General features: G+C 41.0%; 1 protein-coding gene across 3 annotated transcripts in view; it reads left to right on the top strand.

The window, feature by feature from the left end:
* The window catches only part of ST3GAL2 (ST3 beta-galactoside alpha-2,3-sialyltransferase 2), a 1,330,536-nt gene that overhangs the window by 1,084,822 nt on the left and 220,328 nt on the right, over positions 1 to 25,386 (top strand). For all 3 annotated transcript variants that reach the window (XM_044081313.1, XM_044081311.1, XM_044081312.1), the window contains one exon: positions 15,560 to 15,753. In XM_044081313.1, the coding sequence (XP_043937248.1) occupies positions 15,560 to 15,753 (194 nt within the window). The remainder of the gene's footprint in view (positions 1 to 15,559; positions 15,754 to 25,386) is intronic.

Raw genomic sequence — 25,386 nt, 5'->3', positions numbered from 1 at the left:
ATAAACAAAGTAGGAGCTGATGCAAAAAGACAGAAAGTCAATCTTAAAAATGGGTATCTTCAGAGAAGCATTTTAGGAACCAAGGACAGAAGAAAGAGGAAACAAATGATAGGGGGTGGACAATCAAAGTGTTACAGAAAATCTAGAACACAGGTAGCAGAGTAGAAGTATCAAAGCAAATGCAGAAAACTTGAGAATGTGTGCTCTGAATCAGTCATTGAGCTGCTAGCAGACGTCCCATCTCTCTTCCTGCACAAGGTGTGTCCTTGTATTTACATATTGTAGATAGCATTTGTAGAAAGAAATCACCACAGCACAACTTGTACTATGCAATCAGACCCCGCAAGGATCTAATCACATAGCACAGCTCTGTGGCACAGATGGATAAAGCTCTGACTTTGACCCAGGTGACTGTGGCAGTGGATCAGCCAGCAGGGAAGGGTGGGAGTCAGTGTCTGGGGCCTACTTTTCCATCTGGAACAGTTGAGGCCTCTGTACTGCTGACACCCTGCAGAGGATGAGTGCCATAAGATGGAGTGTATAGGATACATGGACATAAACCTCCAATAAGTGGAAAGTGTGTGCATTTTAGATGAGAGTAGCGCATGTGATGAAGTGACAAAGTGTCAGCTGCATAATATCAGGCTGCTAGTGTGCACCAGGAAGGCAGGTAATGCTACATGGATGATAACACCTCTTGGTCGAGGCTACCTGGAAGATTAACAGATGATGCTCAGTAGATAGAAGGAGAAGCAGAATATAGGAAATAAATAAGTAAATAAATGTTTATCCTCCCCGTAGCATGATGGAAGCCGCCTCTGTGTGATTCATCCAACTCCACTGATCAGACTATGTTGCAAGGCTTATACCTCCCAGCATATGAAATGCAATTCACTCTGCCCTATGACTGTCAGTATGATATCTTGGTTTTGTGTTGGGTAGTGCCTCTACCGCCTACCAGCACAAATTATTTATGAGTAGGGTAGCCCTCTTCACTTGTCTAGATTGTAACTAAACTGTTTGTGCCCCACCTTCCCTCCTTGTATTATAAGTGAGTCTGTCTTCAACAGTCCTCCCTCTTACCAATTGCACTTGCAGTATTTATTATAAATAACTCCTCTTGTGTGGAGTACTACCCCTCCCATATCCCCAGCACTATTGGTATCAAAAATGTATCACTCACAGCTAGGATAGATTCCACCCCCCCCCCCCATTCACATGTCATCTGGTTTTAGTAGTAACAGTAAATGTTGATGTCTAGGCAGTACCCCCCACCCAATGTCAGACTGTTCCTTTCCAAGCTCATTTCAATGAGATAGAGCTTTTATGCCCATCTTTACTGTGGTGTAACCATGAGATTCATGAATGGGTTTGTTATGGCACACATGATCTGATCATCTGTATTTCAGCAACTAAGCGCAGAATATGTGTGTGCTGTAACTACCAGGCATGTATGACATCCAGATTTGGTACAGATGGGAGAACTAGGTAGCATAGGGAGGTTCAGATGTGCAGTGACCATTCCACCTGTGTATTTTACAGGGATTTCTGGCAGGTGCAGAAGATTAAGGCTGACAGCTGTAGTTTTGGTACAGGGTTTCCTTCAGCCCTCATTTGCGTACTTCCTGACCATGAGCAAGTCACTTATCCTGCTGTTGCTCATGGATCGCCCCTGAAAAGGGACTGTATGCCCAGTGGGCCTACCTGGATAACAAATGGGTATTATTGTTAAGTAAAACAACTTGCATTCTGCAGAAAAAGGCCTGCAGAAGTTCACTGTATGTCATAATGTGATGGTGTACAGAGCTCAACCCACTGCTCTCTGCCATTACTTTTCCATTGGGAGTTAGGGTTAGCATTCTGCTGGCTGTATATTCTGCATTGCTAAGGCCTAAGTGTCTTACACTTAACTGTTACATTTAAGTGTTGTACTAGTCAGCAAGATGGAAGTTTTATAACCATTCCACTGTAATTGTATAGTCCAGTTAGGGTACAAAATTGTCCTGTTCCACCAATATGTTTTGATTTCTGAATTCTGGCTAGTGTATAGCGTTTGACTTATAATGTCAACTATATTTACAGTACAATTTGTCCAGCTACACATCTGTCTGTTTCTGTTATCTGGCAACCTCCTTACACTTTGAATGTTTGACTGCACTTGGTATGTGTATAGCTGCTTCTTTGAATGTCTGTCCCTCTCTGTTTGCTATATAAATTTGTATCCATATTTTATAGTTAACTGTGTTCTACATAAAAAGTCAAAAACAGCAGTATATTTAAAGTACTCTGGAAATGTAATGTACTTTTCATTGCCAGATAGTATATGTGAGAATAAACTCATCAAGAGGTCTTCTTTCGGCTTTTCCCAGTTAGGGGTTGCCACAGCAGAACTCCCATCTGCTAATGACTGGCAGTGGATTTTTATGGTGCCGAGTTGCCAGCCCGACGCCCAGCCTTCAAAGAAGGCACGCAATGAGGTCATATTTGAATAAACCACATATTGATTCTAGCTGGGACTCCTGTTAAAACATACTTTTTCAACCACACATTCCTCATTTCTAGTAAGCCAACATATGTAAGAAAGACACAGATTCCAAATGCATACTACTTGTAGAACACTTATTTTTTAACTACATATTCCTTCTTTCTTGTCAAGTAGCAATGACACTATAATAGCACACAACACTGAAAGGTGAGTTTTTTGCAGTCACATTGGGAAAAATTTAGCTTCAATTAATCTGATTTGTGACCTGCTGAGGAAACCCTATATTCCCAGTGCCCTTAGCTGCTATGCAGAGCTGACAAACCAGAGTGAAAACAAAATTAAGAGGCTGTCTGGCCAGTCAATGAAGTGTGGATTTATAGAGCTTTTCTCTGCTGCAGTGCTCCTTCACCTCTTAAGATTTATCTAGAATCATAAGTACTCAAGGTGACACTTTCCTCTCCTGTACACTTTCTTATTTTTCCTAAATGATGCATTTGACATGCTAATTCATAGTAAGAACCAGCCTATGGAGTGTAACAGCATGAGCCTTTTCATTTAAAGGTGAAGCCCCCTACCCCCATGACAATAAGCTGAACCGATGTTTCTGCCCCAAACCGGACTGATTTTTAACTGTGCCTCTTGGGGAGGTGCAAGATTAAGTACCAGATGTGTCAGAGAGCAGTCACACTTATTGTTCATTAGTTCCAAGACTAATTAAGTCTTATTTTTTCCACTTTTTTTTTAGCATTGCTTATATTTAGTGAAGATGCGGCATTACGAACATTCATAACTGTCATCCTGTGAACACTAAAAATCATAGCAAAGTATCAGAAAGGGGAGTACTTTATTATTTTTCACAATAAATGGTCTTTTATATACTATACCCTTTGCAGTTTGTGACACAGAATCTTTGTATAGGCTTGCAGTTTGTGACACAGAATCTTTGTATAGGCTTACTCTATTTATTTAATAAGGCATATACCTATTAACAGGTCTGAATGTGAGGAACATCTATAAAGCTAGGAGCATGGGTAAATTTGAGGGCCAAAGTCATAGTGCTGTACCTAAATTCTTCTAGCAGTTTAAGAGATAAGTGAACATTATCAGAGAGTCACTGTGTTAGTGATACTGTCAAATTAGGTTCATCTACACATAAAGACAGCCATGCTCATAAACCTCAAACTGCAGAGCTTTGTCCTACAGTAGAACCTCAGAGGTGGTTCAAATTGGTGAGCCACGTGAAAAACAGTAGAGTTGCTCAGAGCCATGACAGAACTGTGAAGGACAGCACAAGTAACATTATGCATCTGTTTACTTTTTGCTGAGCTGGTAATGCCCAGTAAACATAAGGGCCTGGTTTCACTGATGACCCTGGAAGTTAAATGACCTTCTCAGCATCACTACAGTATTTAAGTGGTGGGTGTGTAGGCTGTAAGATATACATGTGATACTAGGCTTACTGATGAGCCATGTACCATAGGGGGAGGGGGGTTAGCTTCAGAAAGAACGGACTGAATTCTGTTGATACCTCACCCTCCATCTGTGAAAGGCACAGGGTATCACTAGCACAGGTTTTGGTTCCTGGCAGAGGCTGGGTACAACTACAGCTGGGTGCTATGCCATGGGAAGTGGCACAAAACAAGTGGATGTGTTGCTTATGTCCTTTGTAAAATTAGAATAAGTATAAAAATGACAAGCAAACAGTCCTTCATGCCCACTCCAGATTCAGGTTATCCTTTTCTTTTTTGTAGTGGAACTCTTTCTTGTTTCCTCACTGGTCCACAAGAATATTTTCCAGCAGGCCTCCATGTAAATTGCTCGGATCAGGTTAGAGCCAATACATCACAATACAAATCAACAAGTTGCACTTCAGCAACTGTAATAAAGAAAAAACTATCAAAAAAATCAGTTCACTGAAAACTACTTAAGACTGACATTTTAGTCAAATGGATTGTCTGTGAGCTGCTAATGAGCTTTTCCCAGTAGTACATGGTTTGATTCCTTCAGCCTCCACTTGCCTACTAGCTGACTTTGACAAATTACTTTAGCTAGACAGTTCTCCTGCAATGCTCCTGAAAAGATGGTTGGTTTATCCAGTTAACAAATGACTAATTTATTAACCGAACCAACTCTGTAAAATCATTTATTCAAGACAAAAAGCACTTACTGTGGAACCTGTATGTGATTTTATAATACTAATTTGGGTGTATATATTCAGCAACCCTTGGCTAATATTTGAAATTTTGATTTTTTTGAGAGTTTCAGTTGGTTCAGTTCAGGCTATCACAGCATTTTTTTTTATTTTAAAATGAATAAGGAATAACAAAAATAAATAAATCCAAAATTAAAAATAAATACGCAAGAGAATCACATCATAACAAACTTGTAACAAAAACTACCTTATTATTCCATTAAAATGGAAAAAAGTACAAGTATTGTAAGGGATTGCATTTCTAAATTACATGATCAACTTCAGGTTTGAAATGTCATTTAAAAAAGAGTCAGAGCAAATACACATACTCATCTCAGACAATATTTAGTTTGGAAAAATAAAACGTTACTTGTATTCTCTTGTGTTATAAAACTACATAACAATTCTATACATGTATTGCTCATCTTCATTATGGAACTGTGCCACCACAAAGTGAACCTAAAACTAGTTTTCAAAGCCTTCTCACATGCTGTTTCATTCCCAGAATGTAATGTACCAGCACTTTCTGTAATGGCATCTGATATTTGCATATCAAGAGGATACTCCACACATCTTTTTGCCCACTTTTTTTCAAATCTTTTAGTAGAAAGAGAGCAAAATGAAAACTCAAATCTGTCTTCACTCACACTGAAATCAGCCAGAGTTCAGGTAAACTTCTGTACTCTGATAGGGACTGTCCCCATACAAAACACTTAACTGTTTTACTGTTTGCCTGGTAACAGCAACTGTTGAAACCAGACTTTTGTTTCCTGGCATTGAACATATGTGCATTGCTCTGTGTCCTTTTGATAGTCAGTCTTACAACTTGTACCAACCCCAAAACAAGCTGATACATTAACTCCATAATTTAGCTACTTGTGGCTTTTGAGTTAAGAGCAGTAGACTGTAAATGGATGGAATTTGTTTTCAGGAATTGTCCTATAGCCAAATAGACCACTTTGCAAGTGATACAGTTTAAAGTACACGCGTCTGCGGTGGTGCAGCGATTAGCATTGTCACCTCACAGCAAGAGGTTTTCTGATTCGATTCTTGGCTGGAGCACCTTCTGTGCAGAGTCTGCATGTCCTCTCTGTGGTCGAGTGAACTTTAAAGACATGCAGGTAGGTGTGCAAGTGTGTGTGTGCCTTCTGTAAATGTTGGACACCAGGCTGGCAATTCGACACTATAAAAATACACTGCCAATCAATAGCAGACCAGTGATCCACTGTGGCGACCCCTAACTGGGAAAAGCCAAAAGTCTTTTACAGTGTAAAGTACAAGTCTTCTTGATATGCAGTGAATGAAGAAGATACATTGTACATGTAATCCATAAGAATGCACTGCAGATGTTTGCATCATTTAAATGGCATTATTTACTGGTGGAGGGCCCTTTCCCCTAATGTTTTTAAGCTTCCTCTCATTTACTATAGTTTAACAGTACCGGTTAGAGCTAGTGACAGATTAGCAGGAGGTAGCACAAGGCACCCAGGCTCAAAACTTATTGATAGTCCAATATGAGTTTCAGTTAAACAACAAGGGAACTCGTTACGTAGCAAACACCTGCATTCACATGCAGACACTTACATAAGCCTGGATGGAAGGGGAATCTGAGAGGAGATGGTGAGATGATTGTAGAATAGCAGTGGTGTACTGCAGTAACTCACATTTCTGCATCTGTGGAGGGTGAGAGGAAGGTTTAATGACTATATGAGGGTGTGTGTGTATGTTTGGAATGAGGATGTGAAATTACATTCCTGAATGGCAAATTTTTATTTCCATGCTTTAGATGTTGTCATTGCTGTGAAATGAATCCTAATTAGTACATTAGATAAATTTCTACAGAAAATGCTACTTGTTTTCAATTTCATATAGTTATTCCTGGAATGAACTTTGGGATGTGAAGCACAAGGCCAAAGGTCTAGTGCTTCCCCCTGTGCAGCCCAGACATACAGTATAAGGCGATATTAGACCTTTCAGCACTCTCACCACCATATGTGGGAGTTTTGATACGTCATGTTGAACAAGCCCAGAGTCATTCTGTGTCACACTGATCACTGACTTATTAATGACAGCAGATCCTCATGGTCCCTGAAAACCACAGCTGTAAACTCCACTAGTTTTCACCCAATACATGACAACATTCAATGAAATACAACAGTATTCCACTGGAACCCTTTGGAAGACAGTGACATCACAACATGGGCAGTGACAAAGACACCCTTAAGAGTATACAATGTAGAACTGTTTCAGATTATGTCTGCGTGCTAAAGTAATGAAATAATTTTGTATTGTTTCATCTTCCCTTTTTTATAGTGCTTTTAGTTCACTCTTATCTTGATTAATATTTTTATTTAAACCGCTGTTCTTAAGTGTATAACTGTAACCAAGTCAAGGCTGGAAGTGTTCCTTGTTGTCCAGTCTACCTACCTGCTTTAAAAAAAAAAAAATAGATGAATAAGTAAGGTCAGGGTGTCGTCTCAACTGCTGCTACATCTCTTGATTTAGTGTAACTCTCCTACCTTCTTCGATAGTAATACCCAACTGTCACAGGTCTTCCCTCACAAAATCCATCCATCCAGCTCTTTTTAATGTCCTAGTTTTCTCTAGATTTCTATACCAAATCTTCTTCACCAGGTTGTCATGTATTTCCTGCACATGTGCCCAAACCACCATAATTTGTTCTCTTATACCTTCTATGCAACTGGAGCTACTTTGACTTCTGCACTGATGTCCTCACTTCATCTGTCCAACAGTGGGCATTCTACCACCCACCTCTGGCACTTCATCCGCATCACCTCTGCTCTTCCTTCACAGGCCAGATGTCTGTACTATACAGTAGTACTGGTCTCACCACTGTTTTGTACTGCTTACATTTCAACTTCATTGGCATTCTTGTATCATACACTACTCCCAACACTTTGACCACTTGTCTGCAGCCCCCACTGATTCTAGCTTTGACCTTCTCAGTCAGACTTCCCTCTTCATCAGCCACCCCCTCGCATACTTGAAACTGATAACCTTTCCACTTTTTTCCCTTCTTTCTCAATCCTCAGCTTCTTCTGATCCCCCTGTTTGCCACCATTACAACTGTCTTATCTGTACTCTGTTTCACTCCTTGTGCCTTTCGTTTTGCATTCCATTCCCACATCTTTTGCTGAAATTCTTGCTCAGTCTGCCTGTAACGCCACATCTTCTGCATACAGCAACTTTGCTGATCTGTTCCTGCTGATATGTTTGCTAATGTTTTCCATCACAAATATAAACAGCAGTGATCCAACCTGCACCCACTCTCCCTGGGAACCCCTCTGTGAGACTGAACAATATTCATACTTGAGCCATTGGGTTGTTGTACATACGTTGTACTAATTCTACCAATGTTTCTGAGACTCAAAACAAATGGACTGGCCAAATCAGCTTTCTTGGTTCCTTGTCATACACTTTCTCCAAGTCTAGGAATGCCCAGTCGAACTCTTTCCTAATCTCTGGCTTCTTTTCAACTATCGGTTTCACTGCAAACATCGGGTCAATTGTGGTGCATCCTGATCTGAATATGAACTGCTAATCTCCCGTCTTACTTTCTGCTACTCTGCTTATTTAACTTATCAGTTACTCTCCCCAGTACTTTCATGCAGTGTGGCAAGAGTTTAATAACTCTGTACTGCCCACAGTGGTGACTGTCCCCTTTGTTCTTGTACACTGACAGTAGTATGATTGCTTATTCTCCAGTCACCTGGGATACACCTTTCTTTCCATGTTACTTTGAGTACCCTCAGGAGCCATTTCTCCCGTCTCATCCAATGTCTTGATATCTTCTGTGACCTCATCTGAGCTTGCTGCTCTCCTTGACTTTATTTTCCTTAGTGTTGTTGCTACTTCTGGGGTGGGCTTCTCTTCTTCTTTCATTGTAGGCTGTGTCTGGGGAAGTGCAGCCTACGTGGTGGTTTCTTCATTCAGAAGCTGATGAAAGTATGGTTCTAGTTTCCTTTGATATCCCATAGAATGGTGAGCAGGTTATTGCTGCCATCCCTTATGGAGGGTGTCTGAGAACTATCTTCTTTAGATTTTATTTGTGCCATCTAATGAATCACCTTCCAGAATCTGGTAGAGTGCCTCTGATGCCATGTTCTTTGCTGCTGCAACTGCATTCTTGTCCTCTTTTTAGCCGACCAGTATTGCTTCTTAGCCTAGTCCATCTTTTTTAACTTCCACTTTTTCCTGCATTCCTTCTTTCTTTTGATGATTTTCTGTACTTCGGCATTCCACCACCAGCTTTCCTTATGCACCTTGCTTCCATACCTGGGTCAGCCCCATATCTGTTCTATAGTCCTCAAACATGCTGTTTTTGATGCACTGCCATTCTTCTTCAACTATACCTATTTCTTCCTCTTCCTGAGGTGCTTTAGCCCTTAGTAGTCAATTGAACTGTTATGCTTTCTCTCCAGTCAACCTCTGGGTCTTCTTCCTACTCGCTATTAACCTTAGAGTCTTCTCTAACCACTGCCTGCAGTTGATTTTGGCAACCAGTGTTTATGCTGGGGGGCAGCTGTTTCACTGGGGATGACTGAACCATGTGTTGGCCACCATCAAGCCATTTGCTAGGCAGAAGTCTAGAATGGCCTTTCCTTCTTTATTCCTGTTATCGCACCCATTTGGGCCCAAGCAGCCGTCATATCCTGTTTTACTTGTCCTAAAATGTGCATTCAGGTCACCCGTTATCAACATCAACTCATACTGTTGTCCTTTGTCTTATAGGTCCTACAGCTGCTGTCTAAAGTACTCTTATAGGTCCTACAGCTGCTGTCTAAAGTACTCTTTTCCTCAGTATCACAACCCTACTGTGGGCAAGGCTGAGACTATGAATATTGCCCTTACACTTGAGTCTGATGGCCATGAGTCCGTCAGTTATTCTGACGATAACCCTCACTGTCTTCTGAAGCCTCTTCCTCTCCACAATTCCCACATCATTTCTAATCTGTCCTCCTCCTGAGTAGGAGACTGTAGATCCCAAGCCAAGTGGCTTTGCTGGACTGCCCTTCCATCTTGTTTCCTGGATACATAGGATATCCATGTTCCTCCTTACCATTATGTCATCCACTTTCAAGCTGCGTCCTGTTACTGAGTGAAACTATACTGAGTGTAGTAATCCTTAGACCATGTTTGGCAGGTTGATTGGTTTTACATCCATCTTTCACTCAGAGCTGTCCCAGGTAACCCAAGCTTGGTAATTGGACAACAGCCCACCAGTAGCCTGATGACCCAGGAATACTGGGCTTTATGGCAGGCTCACAGTGGGGGACTACAGTATATTACATAATATGGATGACCTCAAGTGTAGGAAGTATCCTGAGAGCTGTAAACCACATGTCTCAGCAGTTCCTTTTGCTGTGGTGCATTTTGTTGAATATCTGCTAAAACTAAAACAAGCTACAGATGTTGCAGTTCTAAAGTGAGACCTCAGAAAAGACTTATTTACACATGAATGTAACCGATGGAAGTTGTTTCCCAGAGGTCTATCTGCCTTCTTCACTTATGTGGCCACAATTTACCAGGCATAAATATATTCCAGTATAACCCATGCTCAAAGAACAATTATTTATTTATTAAACAACCACAAAAAAAGTAAAAACAAATAAAAACAAACCACACTGGAGCCAGAATAAAGTTGAGCATTTTGTCTCATTTATTACAGAACTACTACTTTTTTGACTGGGTTAGTCCCTTTAGGGTAGTGTTCTGTCCTCTTTTCGTGGGACACCCAGGGCATCTGGGAAACTTCCCTTACTCTTTTTAATAGGTGCCAACACAAACAAATGAGGTCTTATTTTAATGTCTCATCCAAACGATGAAGCTCTCAGGAGAGCAGCAACCCCCCTCTCCACATTATGGTGCATGGCACTGTCAGCAATCCATCTACCTTGTGCGGGAATAGAACTTCTGCACCAAAGGCAAGTGTACTACATGTTGCGCCACTGAGACTGCTGTCAGTGCTAATGTAAATGGATATGATGTCTTCCCTCCTGGGAGAGATTGAGTCAGTCTCTGCCTTCTGCTTTAGCTCATTCAAAATATACGTCACAATAACACATGCAAGCACTGTCTTGGCATATTGCTTAGGCAAATGGCATTAAGAGAAACTTTACACAAACGCATTTAAAGGAAAATGCTAAGCCATGGAGGTTGAAGCCTAAAATGTACAAGGTAAGTTGTCCATTCCAAAAGAAAGAGGAAATGTTGATGTGAGTAATCTGTTTAGTAGTGACAAAAAAGAAGACAGCAGTTACTGACTCCTGAGTACTGCTGGGGAAGGTAAAGCTCATAGCCGAAGAAGTGTAATATTCAGTGATAATATAACCAAAATGGAAAAAGAAGAGGTGTAGCATTCACACAGATAGCATCGTTGTTAATGATTTATTTCAATTAGTTTGTTGCCCAGGAACCATTTAAATGGGAGATTTTAATGTTTGGCACACGGACGTGCCCCCTCTTTTTAGGAATCTAAATGTGGTGTCTAAAGTGCTAAGGTTTCCACCTACATACAAGTGATCTACTAGGCAAAATGTGCTCTTTCATTTTTAAATTAATTCATCTGCTATCAAGACCCCCCCCCCATAGTTTTAATGTGGCCTTTTGCCACTTTAGCATCCCAGTAAGGATAAGGTGAAAGAAAATGGAGCGAAAGATAGGGACCTAAAGGATGGCACTTAAAAGTAGGTTTTACTTTACATCAAGTCCTTCCTTTGCTACATATTCCTCAGATATTATAAAGCCATTGATTTGCATGTTACTATTTCCAAGTTAAATTGCTTGTCTGAAAGTGCTGGACCCACTATCAGCTTGTAGGTATTTGGGGGGGGGGGTTCAATCTCCCTACAGTCCACTGTCCTGCCTTAGAAAAACAACTGATAGCCACTGAAAATCCATTGCATTACTTAGATGAATTCTGATTTTATTTTGAATTCCTAATAGTATGTTCCAGCATTACCAACTAGTGGTTTATTTTTTGCAAGCTCTCCATCTCCTTTTTCTTTGTAGTTTGTATTTTATATCCCAGTTCTTTTGGTTATCTGGATTTTATATCCCAGCTCTGTTGGTTATCCTAAAGCTGGACATTTGTACGTCAGTAAGACTTCATCAAGCAACAAAAAAAAATAATTAATCAGGCAGCAAATCAATTAGTAATATTGCTAATGTAATAATAATTAACAAAAATGAGGAAAATGCTTGTTTCTAGATACAAGTGTGTGGGTAGCAAGAATGTTGAGGAATCTCAAGTTGATGGGACATGTATTCTGCGTAGCAGCACATCAGTTTCTGGCCTTTCACGGGGAACAGGAGCCAGTCCACAAGTTTGCTCCTACCTTTTTCTGAAGATCCCAATTCCAGTTGTTTTATGTCTGTTATTGTATTCACTATATGTAGTACAGTTGTTTAGACTTTGATTTCCATTTTCTAGTAGTTACTTTTTTGGCAGCTACCATAATTACACTCAGCAAGGCCTTACTGTGTCTGGGCAATTCCAATTCTGTATCATAGCTCAAAAAATCATTTCCTTAGTTAATACCAATTTGCTCCTCCAGTTGCTCTGACAAGGTAGTCTGCAGGAATCTTTAAAGTCTGTCAATTCATTACACTCCCGGAAAATATGTTCCCAAGTACCTCTTTCTTCCCCATCAAACCTCCAACATTAAATGTCTACCTGAAGAAAAGTTCTTTGGAGTCTACTTGGGAGTACAAAAATATTTATGTAAACACTTCCAAGCAAAAATCCTAAATCTTCTTGACTTTGTTGCATATTTGGAAGACATACATATATCCACCATTGTTTCTTTGTGAATTGTTTATCCAGTCTCTCATCCCAATCCTTTCTAACCTCCTCTGATTGATTCTTACAGTTGTCATGCAATATTTTGTATGCTGTACCAACTATTCCTTTTTTAACAGCAGCTTCTGTTCTAGATTCTACTAAAACTCTAGCAGTGCTGGTATTTTGCTTAGGATCTCCCCATTTCTTTTTCTTTGCCTATGCTCTCATATCAGTCCTTGATAAGGAAGACAATCTCTAGCCTGCAGTCCAAATACATTCTTGGCCTCTTCCCATTCTGTTTCCTTTCCCTGTCTTATTGTTTGCTCCCAATACCTTTGTTCCAGTGCCAGTTTTTCTCCAATAAATTCCAGCTCTTTCTTGCCTATTGTCTGTATCCTAATGGCAGTTATCTGTACTGGCAGAATCTCCTTTCTCCCTTCCCGTGTTGGCTAAGTTCTTAGAACACTTTATGCCACTTTATGAATATAATATTGTTAAGCTTTACCCCTCAAAACAGTTTCCACCACTTCAATCCAAAGCATGCTCTCCAAACTAAAATCCTGATCAACAGTAGCCAACTTACTCCCCAGCTATTTCTTGAAACTCACAGCAGATGATATTGCTATCCCAATCTCCACTCTCATAAATAGATCAGTTGTTGAAAACTATGTGCCCAAACTCTGGAAAATGTCCTATGTTACACCCATACAAAAAGCCGAGACCACCACTAAACGTAATAACTACAGACCCATTGCTATACTCTCCCCCCTGGCCAAAATCCTAGAAAAATGCATCCATACCCAGGTTCTAAAATATCTCCTAGACAGAAACATCCTGTCACCTACTCAACATGGTTTCAGACCTGCCCATAGTACCACTACAGCCCTCCTCTCCTTCACAGACACGGTAAACCATCTCAAAAATGAGGGCATGCAGGTGTCAACTCTTTTTTTGGCTATGTCCAAAGCATTTGACACAGTGTCACACCAAATCCTGCTAAACAAACTATAACAATATCACCTATCAAATTCCACTGTTACCTGGTTCCAAAGCTACTTAACTGACAGGTACCAAGCTGTGAAATGGGAAAATTCTCTCTCTCCTCAGCTGCCCATAACTATAGGAGTCCCGCAGGGTTCTATCTTAGGACCACTACTATTCACAGTCTTCACAAATGACCTCCACACAGCGTGCATCTATCATTCAGTATGCAGATGATATTACCTTAATCTGTGCTGCACAAAACATTCCCACCCTCCTGCAAACAACTCAACTAGCATTCGCTGACATTGAAAACCACCTTACCAAAGCCCAATTTATCCTCAATCCAAAGAAAACTCAGCTTATGATTATAATCAGTTCTAACAAAAACACTGATAACCGCTGCCAACTTCTATCCACCCTACTCTATGCATCTCCCATTCTGACTAATCTCAACAAAACTGAACTAAGCAAAATGGAAGCCTGCTATAACAGAATTGCCCGCTTTGATGCAAATTGCTCATATAGAACTCATCACTGCACTGCTTTGAGACAGCTCCACTGGCTTGAATTGCCCAACCTCCTAACCTACAATCAGCTCTGCCTCTGTCATTCTGTCTATTACCTCCCCAATAAGTGTCCTGCCCTCAAAAACCTAGTACAACATCACTCAGCCAAAAGGCCTTTTAGATCATCAAGCAAACTACTACTAGAAGTCACCAACAGTTACAATAGCTTTGGAGACACACTATATAGTAGTTCAGTGGCTAAAAAATGGAACTCTCTCCCCGCTAGCATACAAAACACATTGTCCAAAGCCTCCTTTAAAAATCTCATCAGGCAACATCTCAAGCAAAGTTGGCAGTGCCATTATTGCTCCCCAGGCTACTGAAAGTGGATAGGGTATACATACTAAACCTAGAGTACTTGATAGTTTTCACTCTTACTCATAAACACTGGCTAATGCACAATGTATGTACTGTGCCTGTGTACTATGCATGTATTCTACCTATGTTCCAAATTTCAGGAGTACACCACAAATCTATTAATTACCTTTATTTTTAAATTAATATTTTCTTGTTTGTTCTCCCCACTGTAACTTGATGTGCTGCATACCACTGTAAAAACATGTCTATTGTAATTTGTGTGTATACTGATCATGTCTAAATATCTAAATGTATCTGTAATTTTTCTATGTGGAGCTTTTCTCCCGGGGCCTCTGCTGAAAAAAGGCCTTTTTGTCTCAGTCAGACACCCCCGGTTAACAAATGGAAAATAAAATAAATAAATATAAATGATTCCCCTTAAAGATCTGCATCCAAAAATCCCACTCTCTCCTTGTTTCCTGAGCATCCCCCCCGTTTCATCATTGTCTCTTTCCATTTTGAATTATAGGTTTCTGATAGTTCTATGTGTAGGAGTCTTAACTGCATAGCTCTAAAATACCTCGTCAAATCAGGTAATCCCAAACTGCCTTGTTCTATTGGAAGACTCAGTTTATCCTATTTGAATATTGCCGTCTTCCCCTACCATATGAAATCTTTCAGCTCTTTATTAATTGCTAACAGAATAAGTGAGGTTGTCACCATATGATATGCTTAGCAGATGTTTTACGGTGCCTTTTCTGAAGAATGTGTGCATTAGACAGATTGGAGGGAAGATGTCAGGAACAATACTTTTATTGGTATAGGGATTTATGAAAAGTTACTAGTGGAGGGCCTAAGCACACACTCATTGCAAGAGGGATGACATTTGAACACTACAGACTTCACATGTTTTGTGTAAGTAAACACAATAAACAGTGTATCTTTTTCAAAGCAGAGGTGCTAAGGAGTAGTTGCTGGGACAGTGCTGAAAAATATAATAGTAACTTTAGGAAGGATATTCGAGACTTTTTTTTATAGATACAGTGGTGTATGCCTAATAACATCAATTAGAAAACAAATATTCTGATTTCTTTTTCAGTATGTTCATTTGTATTTTTTTGTTTTGGTTGTATTAAACAGTAATGTGTCTTTTTCAATTTTGTCAGCAAAGATGAAGCACAAAAATTAAATGGCAATAATTCTATAAACATTTTTATATATATTTTATTTAGATGCTACAACCTCAATTTCCATCCCATAATGTAAAGCAGTACCTCTCTGAGCTCTTCCAGATCATACCTGGTGACACTCCGTATGGCTCATGGGATCCTTCCCGCTGTCGACGATGTGCTGTGGTAGGGAACTCTGGGAACCTGCATGGATCAGGCTATGGGAAGAACATTGACAGCAACAATTTCATTATGAGGTAAGTCTTGATGGTACTGTAGTATTTTAAAAACAATTAAAACATAACATTGCTCTCTCTCTTTATATATATATATATATATATATATATATATATATATATATATATATATATATATATATATATATATAAGGAGACTTTCAAAATGCAACCAGTTTTGAAATCTTTCTTATCCCATATACAGTAAGCCCTCTGCTGACCTTTTATCTGTCTTCCAGTGACTTACATCAACACTATACCAAATTATTTAATGGGAGGTGTGAAGGTCTTTTTTGATATGCCGGGGCTTGCCCACTTTTAGAATGATTCTGGCTGACTAGTTTGTACCGCCTCAGCTAATTTCACCTTTTGAGTAGTAGCCTTGTGAAAACCTGGTATCTTTGAGCATCACAGGATCTGTTATGCAGTAAAACATCTTGCCTTACTATACATCAATGTAAAGGATGAGCACTGTCCATTAGCAGGCTGAGCCATTTTCCCCAGAGGAATGCAGATTTCATGCCATACCTGTCAACCTCATAGCACAAGAAATCTGGACAAAGCTAAACTTAAGTGGGAGACAAAGGGCTAAATAAGGACATATTTTAAAAATTGCTCTTATTAACCTTTAAACTTGCTTGGTAGTTTAATAGGTTTTGCATTAACATGCATTTTTGAAGGATATGATGTCTGAAGCTCAAATATCTTTCAACATTTAGTGACTGTAATCCTCAATGCTTTGCCAGAAAATCACAAATTTTATGAGGAACAGGCAAAAGGTAAGAGCCAAAAATATGGACATTTTGAGAAATTATGCACAGTTGAAAGTTATGTTTCATGATGATTACTCATTTGTTAACTAGACAAGACCAGTAAGTACAAATTCTTCTTTTCAGGCACCACTACAGAGTGTCCTAGTTAAGTGACTTGCCCAAGTTGTACAATATACAAGTGGGCACTTAGGTAGCCGAACACAAAACTACAGAATAAAACGTATTAGTAGCACATGCCTTAAGCCTTTGTGGTATACTGTCTCAGGTGTACTACTGGGTCATTCCTAACATTAAACTTTTGATGATACTGCAACTCTGTATCTCTTGCGTTGTACCACATTCAACAAACAAGATGATGAGACAGAATTATAGAGGGGCTTTCATCACCAGAGCAGATCACTATGCATTGATCATCAGGAGAACTCCATTATATAAATGAGATGAGCTGACTGGTCCAAACAAGTACTCTCCAATCTCCATCTTTTTTTTTTTTTTTGTGCAAGTAGGTTATGAAAGAATAGATTTTCTGCAGCAGCATGGAACATGGAACAAACACTACTGTATGATAGTTCATATAAAAGAATTCTTACAAAATTATAGACTTTGACGGTGAAGTTCATCCGGAATCTATATTTCAGGCCCTGCATTCTTCCCATCTTATATGATTACAGGTTATTCTCAGCAGATTTTGAACCAAGAGGCATCGTGCGCTTGCTTTCATCATCAAAGTCTTTTGCAGGACTTGAATTATTAGTAAAAGACAACCAGTCCTAAGGGCAGCAGTTGGCATTTGGCATCATTTAGGTGACCAGCATTAAAATGACCATCTTAACTTCTGCACCACTTAGATGTCTGTTGACTTTTCTTGCTCCCACTGCACATCTTTGGAGTCTGTAGATGCGGTGCTGTCATTGCCTGCACGTTATACTGAAGGTCACCACTGTGGTGACAGGGAGGATGTGCTGTAAATATGATATCTTCCTTATGTATGCCACATTTGTTTTGTTCTTCCTTAATAAAAAAAGGACACTATGAGATCTCTACTTCGTCTGACCCCCTTCTGAGAACTATACAAAGCACATTGCAGATAATGATAGACTCATGGCAGTGCTTAGCAGGACATGAGCTGCTAAGTTATGCTGGTACTGAAGGTGCAGTTACAGTAAGAAGGGCTCCGCTGCACCTTTGTGGCAGAAGTGTGAATCCAGCCTTGTCTAAGCTGGGGATTGCTGGAGGAAATTTCAGTCTGTGCTTTCCTATTGGTAGATTAGCTTAAAAGTCTTTAATTTCACCTGTATTTAAGCTTCAGGTTTGCACTGGTTTGCACTCAATTAACCTGAACTTTTGGTGTCCTTTGCCAGAAGTTTAGAGTGTTTCTCCTTTAATCTAAGGCATTCAAGGCAAAGTAATTATTATGCACTTTTGAAATGTATTTTATCAAATTGCTGCATTATTTCTGTTTTTTTTAGTGTTTTACTGTTTGTGACTGCTTCTTACTCTACTTGATTTGCACTGTTCTGTTAATTAGATAGCACAGACTAGATTCAGACCTGCCGAATCTAGTCTGTTACTGATACGCTTGAGCACTAAACTAGCCATCTTACATTAAGAAGGGCTCCCCTGCACCCTCGTGGTAGAAGAGTGTGGTTCAAGCATTGACTGACCTGGTGATTGCTGGAGGAAGGTTCATTGTGTACTTTGCTGTTAGTAGATTAGCTTAAAATTGTTTTAATTTCACCTGTATTTGATCCTTGTGTTTGTGCACTGCAGTGCACCATGCAATAAGGTATAGTGCTGCCCTTTATAGACGCAGACACCTTGAAACTCAGTTTTTCCCTAGACATTTGTCAGTGGAACCTTCCCAAACTTCCCTACTGTACTACAGGCACAGTGAGCAGCGTTGCCACACTTATCATTCATAGCCTTCAATACAGCAAGCACCTTTTGTTATTCCTAGCACAAAAACTGGTCAAACTAGCCCACTACCTTCACTAATGGTACATATGGTAAAAACCTGCTATAATGGATGGGCAGTTTCCCATCATTTCACCGGTCAGACTGATTGACATGGGCATCCTGAGGCAATGTAGTAACTGCATCATGTATACAGACAACCATTTACTCCTAAAGCAAACAAATACCCTGTGTGAGAGATGTAATTACACTATGAAATTGGAATCACTTCTCTCACATAACAACAAATCGGACATCAAACGGGTTGTCAGCACACACACTTCACCTCTCACACAAAATGAGGTCATGACACACAAACCAACATAAGTGGGACTACTCACTAGAAGCTTAGCAAAAGATCAGACCCCCCCCCCCAAATGTAAACCACTTGCACACATTGCTATGCAAATAGAAACCACTACACATAAAAAATACATACATCAGTGTCTCAGCAAATAAGCTCCTAAGGCAAAACAGCTCAAAACCTAAAGCCTTGAGCATAAGCAACTCCACACTGAGACCCATAGATGTCCCCCTCACCTGGCTGGACAAGGAGAAGGTCATGGTCAGCTGCCTGTCAGGTGTCAGGATCCATCAAATCACACATGCACTCATGCCACTCAACAAGTACCGTTATGATTCTGTCATAGTCCATGTTGTGGTGAATGACTTGAGACATATCTCTATGGACAATATATAAAGAGAGACATGACTGAGCTCTCAGATTATATGTCCCAGGCAGGTATGACCATAGCCCTAAGCAGCATTCTATCTTCATCCAGGATGATGCAACAATATAAACAAAAAGTGATTAACTTCAAAAATTGGCTTAGCTTGTGGTTTCAGTCCAGGGGGATCCAGTATCTGTCAGCGTGGGAAGACATGATCGACAGACCACGCTCGTTTGCCAGAGATTGTCTGCACTTGTCTCCTGTAGGCTTTTGGATATTGGCAAAGTTACTTGTCTTCCCCATTGTCCCTTTTTAGGCAGTGTCAAAACAGCAACATTTACGATGTAACAAATTCCACTTGAGACAAACTCAGGGTTCCGCTGCTTAATGCTAGGAGTCTAAACATGAAACTGTACTCCCTGGAAGTACTCCTCACCTTGGAAAATGCTGACATATGTGCAGTCACTGAGACATGGTTCAAGGCTGCGGAGAGCACCCCAGCCTTGGAAAGGCTGCAATGCCTTCCACACATTCAGACCTCAAAATGAGCATGAAAGAAACAAAGGTGGAAAGGTATCCATCTTCATAAAAGCAAGTAAACTTCGAGACTGGTCAGACATTACAACTCTCAAATTCCTTCATGTCCAATTAGCTATAGACAAAATACCCTACTACATCTCCGCTGGCTATAGGTCCCCCACCATGAATCAAGAAAAGCACACCACCTACCTGGACTTACTGGAGTCACTCACCACACAGTCCAGCAACTTAGTCCTGGGAGATTTCAGCTATCCTTCCATTGACTGGATGACATACATGAGCATGAACATGGCTGCCCAGAGATTCCTGGACTTTGTCAGTACAAATGGTCTGGAGCAGATAATCTGCACCCCCACAAGGGGCTCAAATGTCCTAGACATAGTAAATACCAACATGGGGGGTCACTGAATTCCCCCCTGTATGATGTCCTCCCTGGTGAGGTCGGAGCATACATCAGTCTCATTTGAAGTAACTATTGAACCTGTCTCCACCGCAGGAGTAAAAAACCTTAGCAAACTACAGCTTGCTAAGCAGTGGTTTAAAAAGTTTTAGATCCCACACAATCACAGACAACAATGACTCCTGTGCAGAGGTGTACACAGACGCCTTGTATAAACACTTAAGAAACTGTATAGACTCAGCTGTATCTGACTGGATTAAAACCAGGTCCCCCCCCCCAAAAAAAAGCCACCTTGGTGGTATAAACTAGTTATATAACAAAAGGAAGAAAATGATGTCTAAGATCAAGAGGGAACTCCCTCCACAGCTTGAACAAGCAAATCAGAAATTTTGTAAAGTCCCCTAAAGCAAAGCTAGAATAGCATCCCTAGCTAAGGATAATCATAAGGCATTCTTTAACTATGTCTGAAATCTAAAAGGGAATGCACAGTTATGTGCCGAACTGGTAGGAGATGGTACTGCTCATACAGTACTGAAGAAAATTACCAACCTGCTAGCTGACAGATTTGGGGCAAACATCACCCCCTTGTCCCCTCCAGCCATACTCCAAAGCATACCTGACACCAACCTCTGCCTAGTATCTCTAGAGATCAGGTCATATCTGCGCTCTCCAAGGCCAAAAACACAGCCTCAATGTGACTAGATAGCAATCTAAAACAGAACCTAGTGGACCTACTTGGCATTCTCTTTAACTGTAGCCTGTGAACTAGTTTTCTTTCAGCAGAGTGGAGAACAGTAACAGTAATCCCCTGTACAAATGGGGAGGGGGGCCATCAACCAACTGTAAGAACTATACACCCATAACTCTCATCACCCTCTTCTGCAAGGCCATGGAAAGACTCACCATGAACCTTATCAACAAGGACATAGGCTACCTTCAAACTCTAGATGCAACCCCGTTTAGCTTTATAAAGGGTAGATTATGCTTATTAAACCTAGTAGACTTCTTCAAGAAAGTCACCAAAGCCCTGGATGAAGGTAAGACTTACTGCCTATCTTGGCCTAGCCAAGGCTTTTGACACAATCCACCACTCAGGTATCATCAAGAAACTCTCCCAGCTTGGGATTAACCCTTACGTCACTAAGATGGGTATTCAACTGGCTCACTGACAAAACACATACTGTCAAAGTTGGTGACTCCACCTCTACCAGTAAATCCCGTCACCAGTGGTGTAATACAAGGATCTGTGCTGGGCACTTTACTGTTTGAAGTTTATTAATCGGAAGTCTAGGCTAATGTAGATGGCCTTTGGCTTACCAAATTCGCTGATGATTGCAAATTGGGTGCAATCATTGAGTCCCCCAGTGATGTTAACATATTAGAGGAGGGGCTAACACAAACAAATGACTAAAACTAAATGCAAAAAAGTGCACTATTATACCCTTTGGCAAAATGAAATTCCCTTCCACTTGTAATATTGACAGCACCCATCTAAGTTCAAACCCAGTGGTGTGAGATTTGGGAGCGCAGGTAGATAGCAATCTGAACTTCGACCACTAAGTTTTCACAGTGGTAAGGAAAGCCTTCTACATTGTGCATCTCATAAGTAAGGACATCGCATCCCGGTCTAAGGATATTGTAACTCCACTGTACTTGACCCTCATCAGTCCACTAGTAGAGTACAATTCTCCCTTCTGCATGTATCTCACCAAACACCTGCAGCAGCTGGAGATACCACAGAGGTTTCTCACCAAGAAAATACAGGGCCTCCAAGCCACTACTTACGTGGACAGACTGAACGCCCTGTCATTGCACTATGTATTGTATAGGCTGCTGAGGGGTGATTTGTGCCTGGCCTACAGGGTAGTCTGTGACCTTGCCCTGCCCTGATGGAAATGCTGCACATCTGCAAGTCAAATGGTGCAAGAGTCACCCGCTCTAGGGATTTTAACCTAGCCTGTGACATTAATAGAACATGCTGAAGAGACAGATATATCTGCCAGAGATTGCTGCTGCTCTGGAATAAGTTTTCAGTTCACATGAAGCAGAGCTCCTCTCAGATCCTATTCAAGTTCAACCTGGACAAATGAATGGGAGACCAAAAATTCACCCTGAGGGTGGCACCCATGTCTGTCATGGACAGGGGTAGTCAGTCTTTGTATAGACTTTGTCTGTGAATTACATCCATCTACACAAGGACAACTGACGCAACTAAAGAGTAAAATGACAAGGCTTGTAAGGGCTCTAGTGCTGCTAGCCTAGTAACCTCCTATGAACCTATAAGGAAATCACAAAAATTAGTTACCATGAATGCATCTGTGGTATCACAAATAAGGGAATATGGAAGTGGGAATGGACTGATATACTGTTTTACTTTGACAGTGTGTCCTTTTGCTTTATAAAGTAGCTCTTTTGCTAGAGGTATAGTGAGCAAACTGCATTCCAGAGAAAGAGTGTCAGTTTGATACAAGGCTGCATTTTAAAAGTTATTGAGGGACTATTTGCCCCTCACCAGGCTGGATAAGGACAAAGTCACGGTTACTTGTTTGTCGGGTGCCAGACTCTGCCATATCACCAATGCACTCAAGTCTCTCAACAGGTACTGTTATAACTCTGTCATAGTCCATGTTGGAGTGAATGACTTGAGACGTACCTCCCTGAAGAGAGACATGATTGAGCTCTCTGAGTATGTGTCCTAGGCAGGTATGTTCCTAGCCTTAAGCAGCATTCTACCGTCACCCAGAATGATGCCTCACTGCAAACAGAAAATGATTGACTTTAACAATTGGCTTGGTTTCTGGTGTCATTCCAAGGGGATCCAGTACCTGACAGCCAGGGATGACTTAGTTGACAAACCACGATGCTTTGCCACAGATGGCCTGCATCTCTCTCCCTTGGGCTTCAGGCTCCAGGCAAAGGCTATTGCCTCCCCCATAGTGCCTTTTGTAGGCAATGCCATGAGGTCAAAACTACCAACATGAAAATTTCATGAAACGTAAATTAAAGGTCATGCTGCTAAACGCTAGGAGTCTAAACATGAAACTGCACTCATTGCAAGCATTCTTAACCATGGAAGAAGGTGACATTTGTTCAGTCACAGAAACCTGGTTCAAAGCTGTGGGAGCACCTCATTCATACCAGGTTACTCATCCTGTCATTCATTCAGACCCCAAACTCTGGGCAGAAAAACAAAAGGAGGTGGAGTTGCAATATATATAAAAGACATACACACCTATAGGCTGGTCAAACCATATGATGCACAGGAAACACTCCAGGTGCAGTTAACAATTGACAGGACCCCTATTCAAATCATAGCTAGCTGTAGGCCTCCGGCTCTGACTCAAGATGCTCGCTCCACCTATCTGGACCTCTTCAAATCTATCAAGATTCAACCCTTTACCCTGATCCTGGGTGACTTTAACTGTCCAACCATAGATTGGAAGAAATACTCATGCCAAAATACAAATGCCCAGAGATTCCTTGATTTCGTCAATGCAAATGCCTTGCACCAGTTGGTTGACACTCCCACAAGAGGTGAAACTATCCTGGACTTGGTATTAACCAACATGAATAACCACTGTAGCATCCCAACAGTATCATCATCCCTGGTAAGATCCGACCACAAAGTAGTCACTTTCAAAGTCACCATCTCCCCCGACCCCCCCCCCCCCCAGATAGGGTCAAACAAAAAAACTTCTCCAAAGCTGATTACAACCTCCTGAGGGAAGGTATAAACAGCTCCACAGCCCCCTTCCCCGCCATATGTCCAAACCTACACCAAAGTACTATATGAGCATTTATATAGATGCATGGAATCAGGAATACCAGACAAGACAAAATCCTCCTCCTCAAGGAAAAGTAAATCTGTCTAGTGGACATCTACAATAAAAAACTCTATAATAAAAGGAAAAATTGCTGTCTAGGACCATGAAGAAACAGCTGCCTAATTGGAAGCAATCTCTCCTTAACCTGAACAAGCAAATAAGAGCACTAGTGAAATCCTCCAAAGCAAACTTTGAGTCCAAACTGGCCACATCTACTGAAGACAATAATAAGGCCTTCTTCACATATGTCCACAATCTCAAGGGAAGCACTCAGAACTGGTGGTCAAGGACACCACATACACAAATGCTGTAGATATAGCCAACCTGCTGGCAGACAGGTTCAGTGAAAACTTCATTCTTCTGTTCCCCCATCAGTAAAACAGGAAATCCCCAGTACCTGCTCGCCTCCCTTTATCTCTAGGGAGCAAGTCATCACTTCCTTCTCAAAGGCAAAAAATACATCCTCCATGGGAACCAATAACATCCCAGGCTGCATCCTACATGAACTCAGGCAGGAACTTGCAGCACCATTAGGCACTCTACTCAACCAAAACCTGAGTACCACCTTCGTCTCAGCCAAGTGTAGGACAGCTACTGTCATCCCTTTGCACAAAGGTGGAGCATCCACCAATCCAGGAAGTTATAGACACATCAGCCTAACTAGCCTGATCTGCAAGGCCATGGAGCAGATTATCATGAACCTCATTAACAAGGACATTGGCAACCTCCAGACACTTGATCCCACACAGTTTGGTTTTGTCAAGGGGAGTTCATGCCTGTAAAATATGGTTGACTTCTTTGAGACAGTGAAAAAAGCCATAGACGAGGGGAAGATGATGCACACCGCCTACCTTGACCTAGCCAAAGCTTTGATACTATTCCCAACTCAAGTGTAATAGATAAACTCTCTAAACAAGGCATAAATCCATATTTTACCAGATGGTTAGCAAACTGACTCATTGATAGAACCCACCTAGTCAAAATAGGGGAAGCCACCTCAAGTAGTAGGCCCATAACAAGCGGTGTACCCCAGGGATCGGTCTTGGGGCCTCTGCTGTTTGGGATATACTTCTCAGAGGTAGAGGCCAAATCTACTGGGCTATGACTGACCATGTTTGCAGATGACTGCAAGCTGGGTGCTGTCATCAATTCCCCTAGTGATGTGGGCATCCTCCAAGAGGGTCTCACCCAAACAATTGACTGGCACCAGAAACATGGCCTCAAACTGAATGCTAAAAAATGCATCATCATCCCTTTTGGGAGAGTGACGTCCCCACAAATTATCACATTGATAATAAGGTACTAAGCATGCAATCAGTCACGAGGGACTTGGGCACCCAGGTTGATAGCAAACTGACTTTTGACCACCATATTGCCTCTGTTGTACGGAGAGCTTTCTACATGGCCCACATCATTAGTAAGGGTATCTCATCCAGGTACAGTGTGGTCATAACATCCTTGTATTCTTCCCTTATAAGACCCATTATTGAGTA

Source organism: Protopterus annectens, chromosome 8.part0 (genome assembly GCF_019279795.1).
Source record: "Protopterus annectens isolate FY-2018-M chromosome 8.part0, PAN1.0, whole genome shotgun sequence".
Lineage (NCBI taxonomy): Eukaryota > Metazoa > Chordata > Ceratodontiformes > Protopteridae > Protopterus > Protopterus annectens.
The sequence above is the reverse complement of the archived record's forward strand: the minus strand, read 5'-3'. Positions and strand labels throughout refer to the sequence as shown.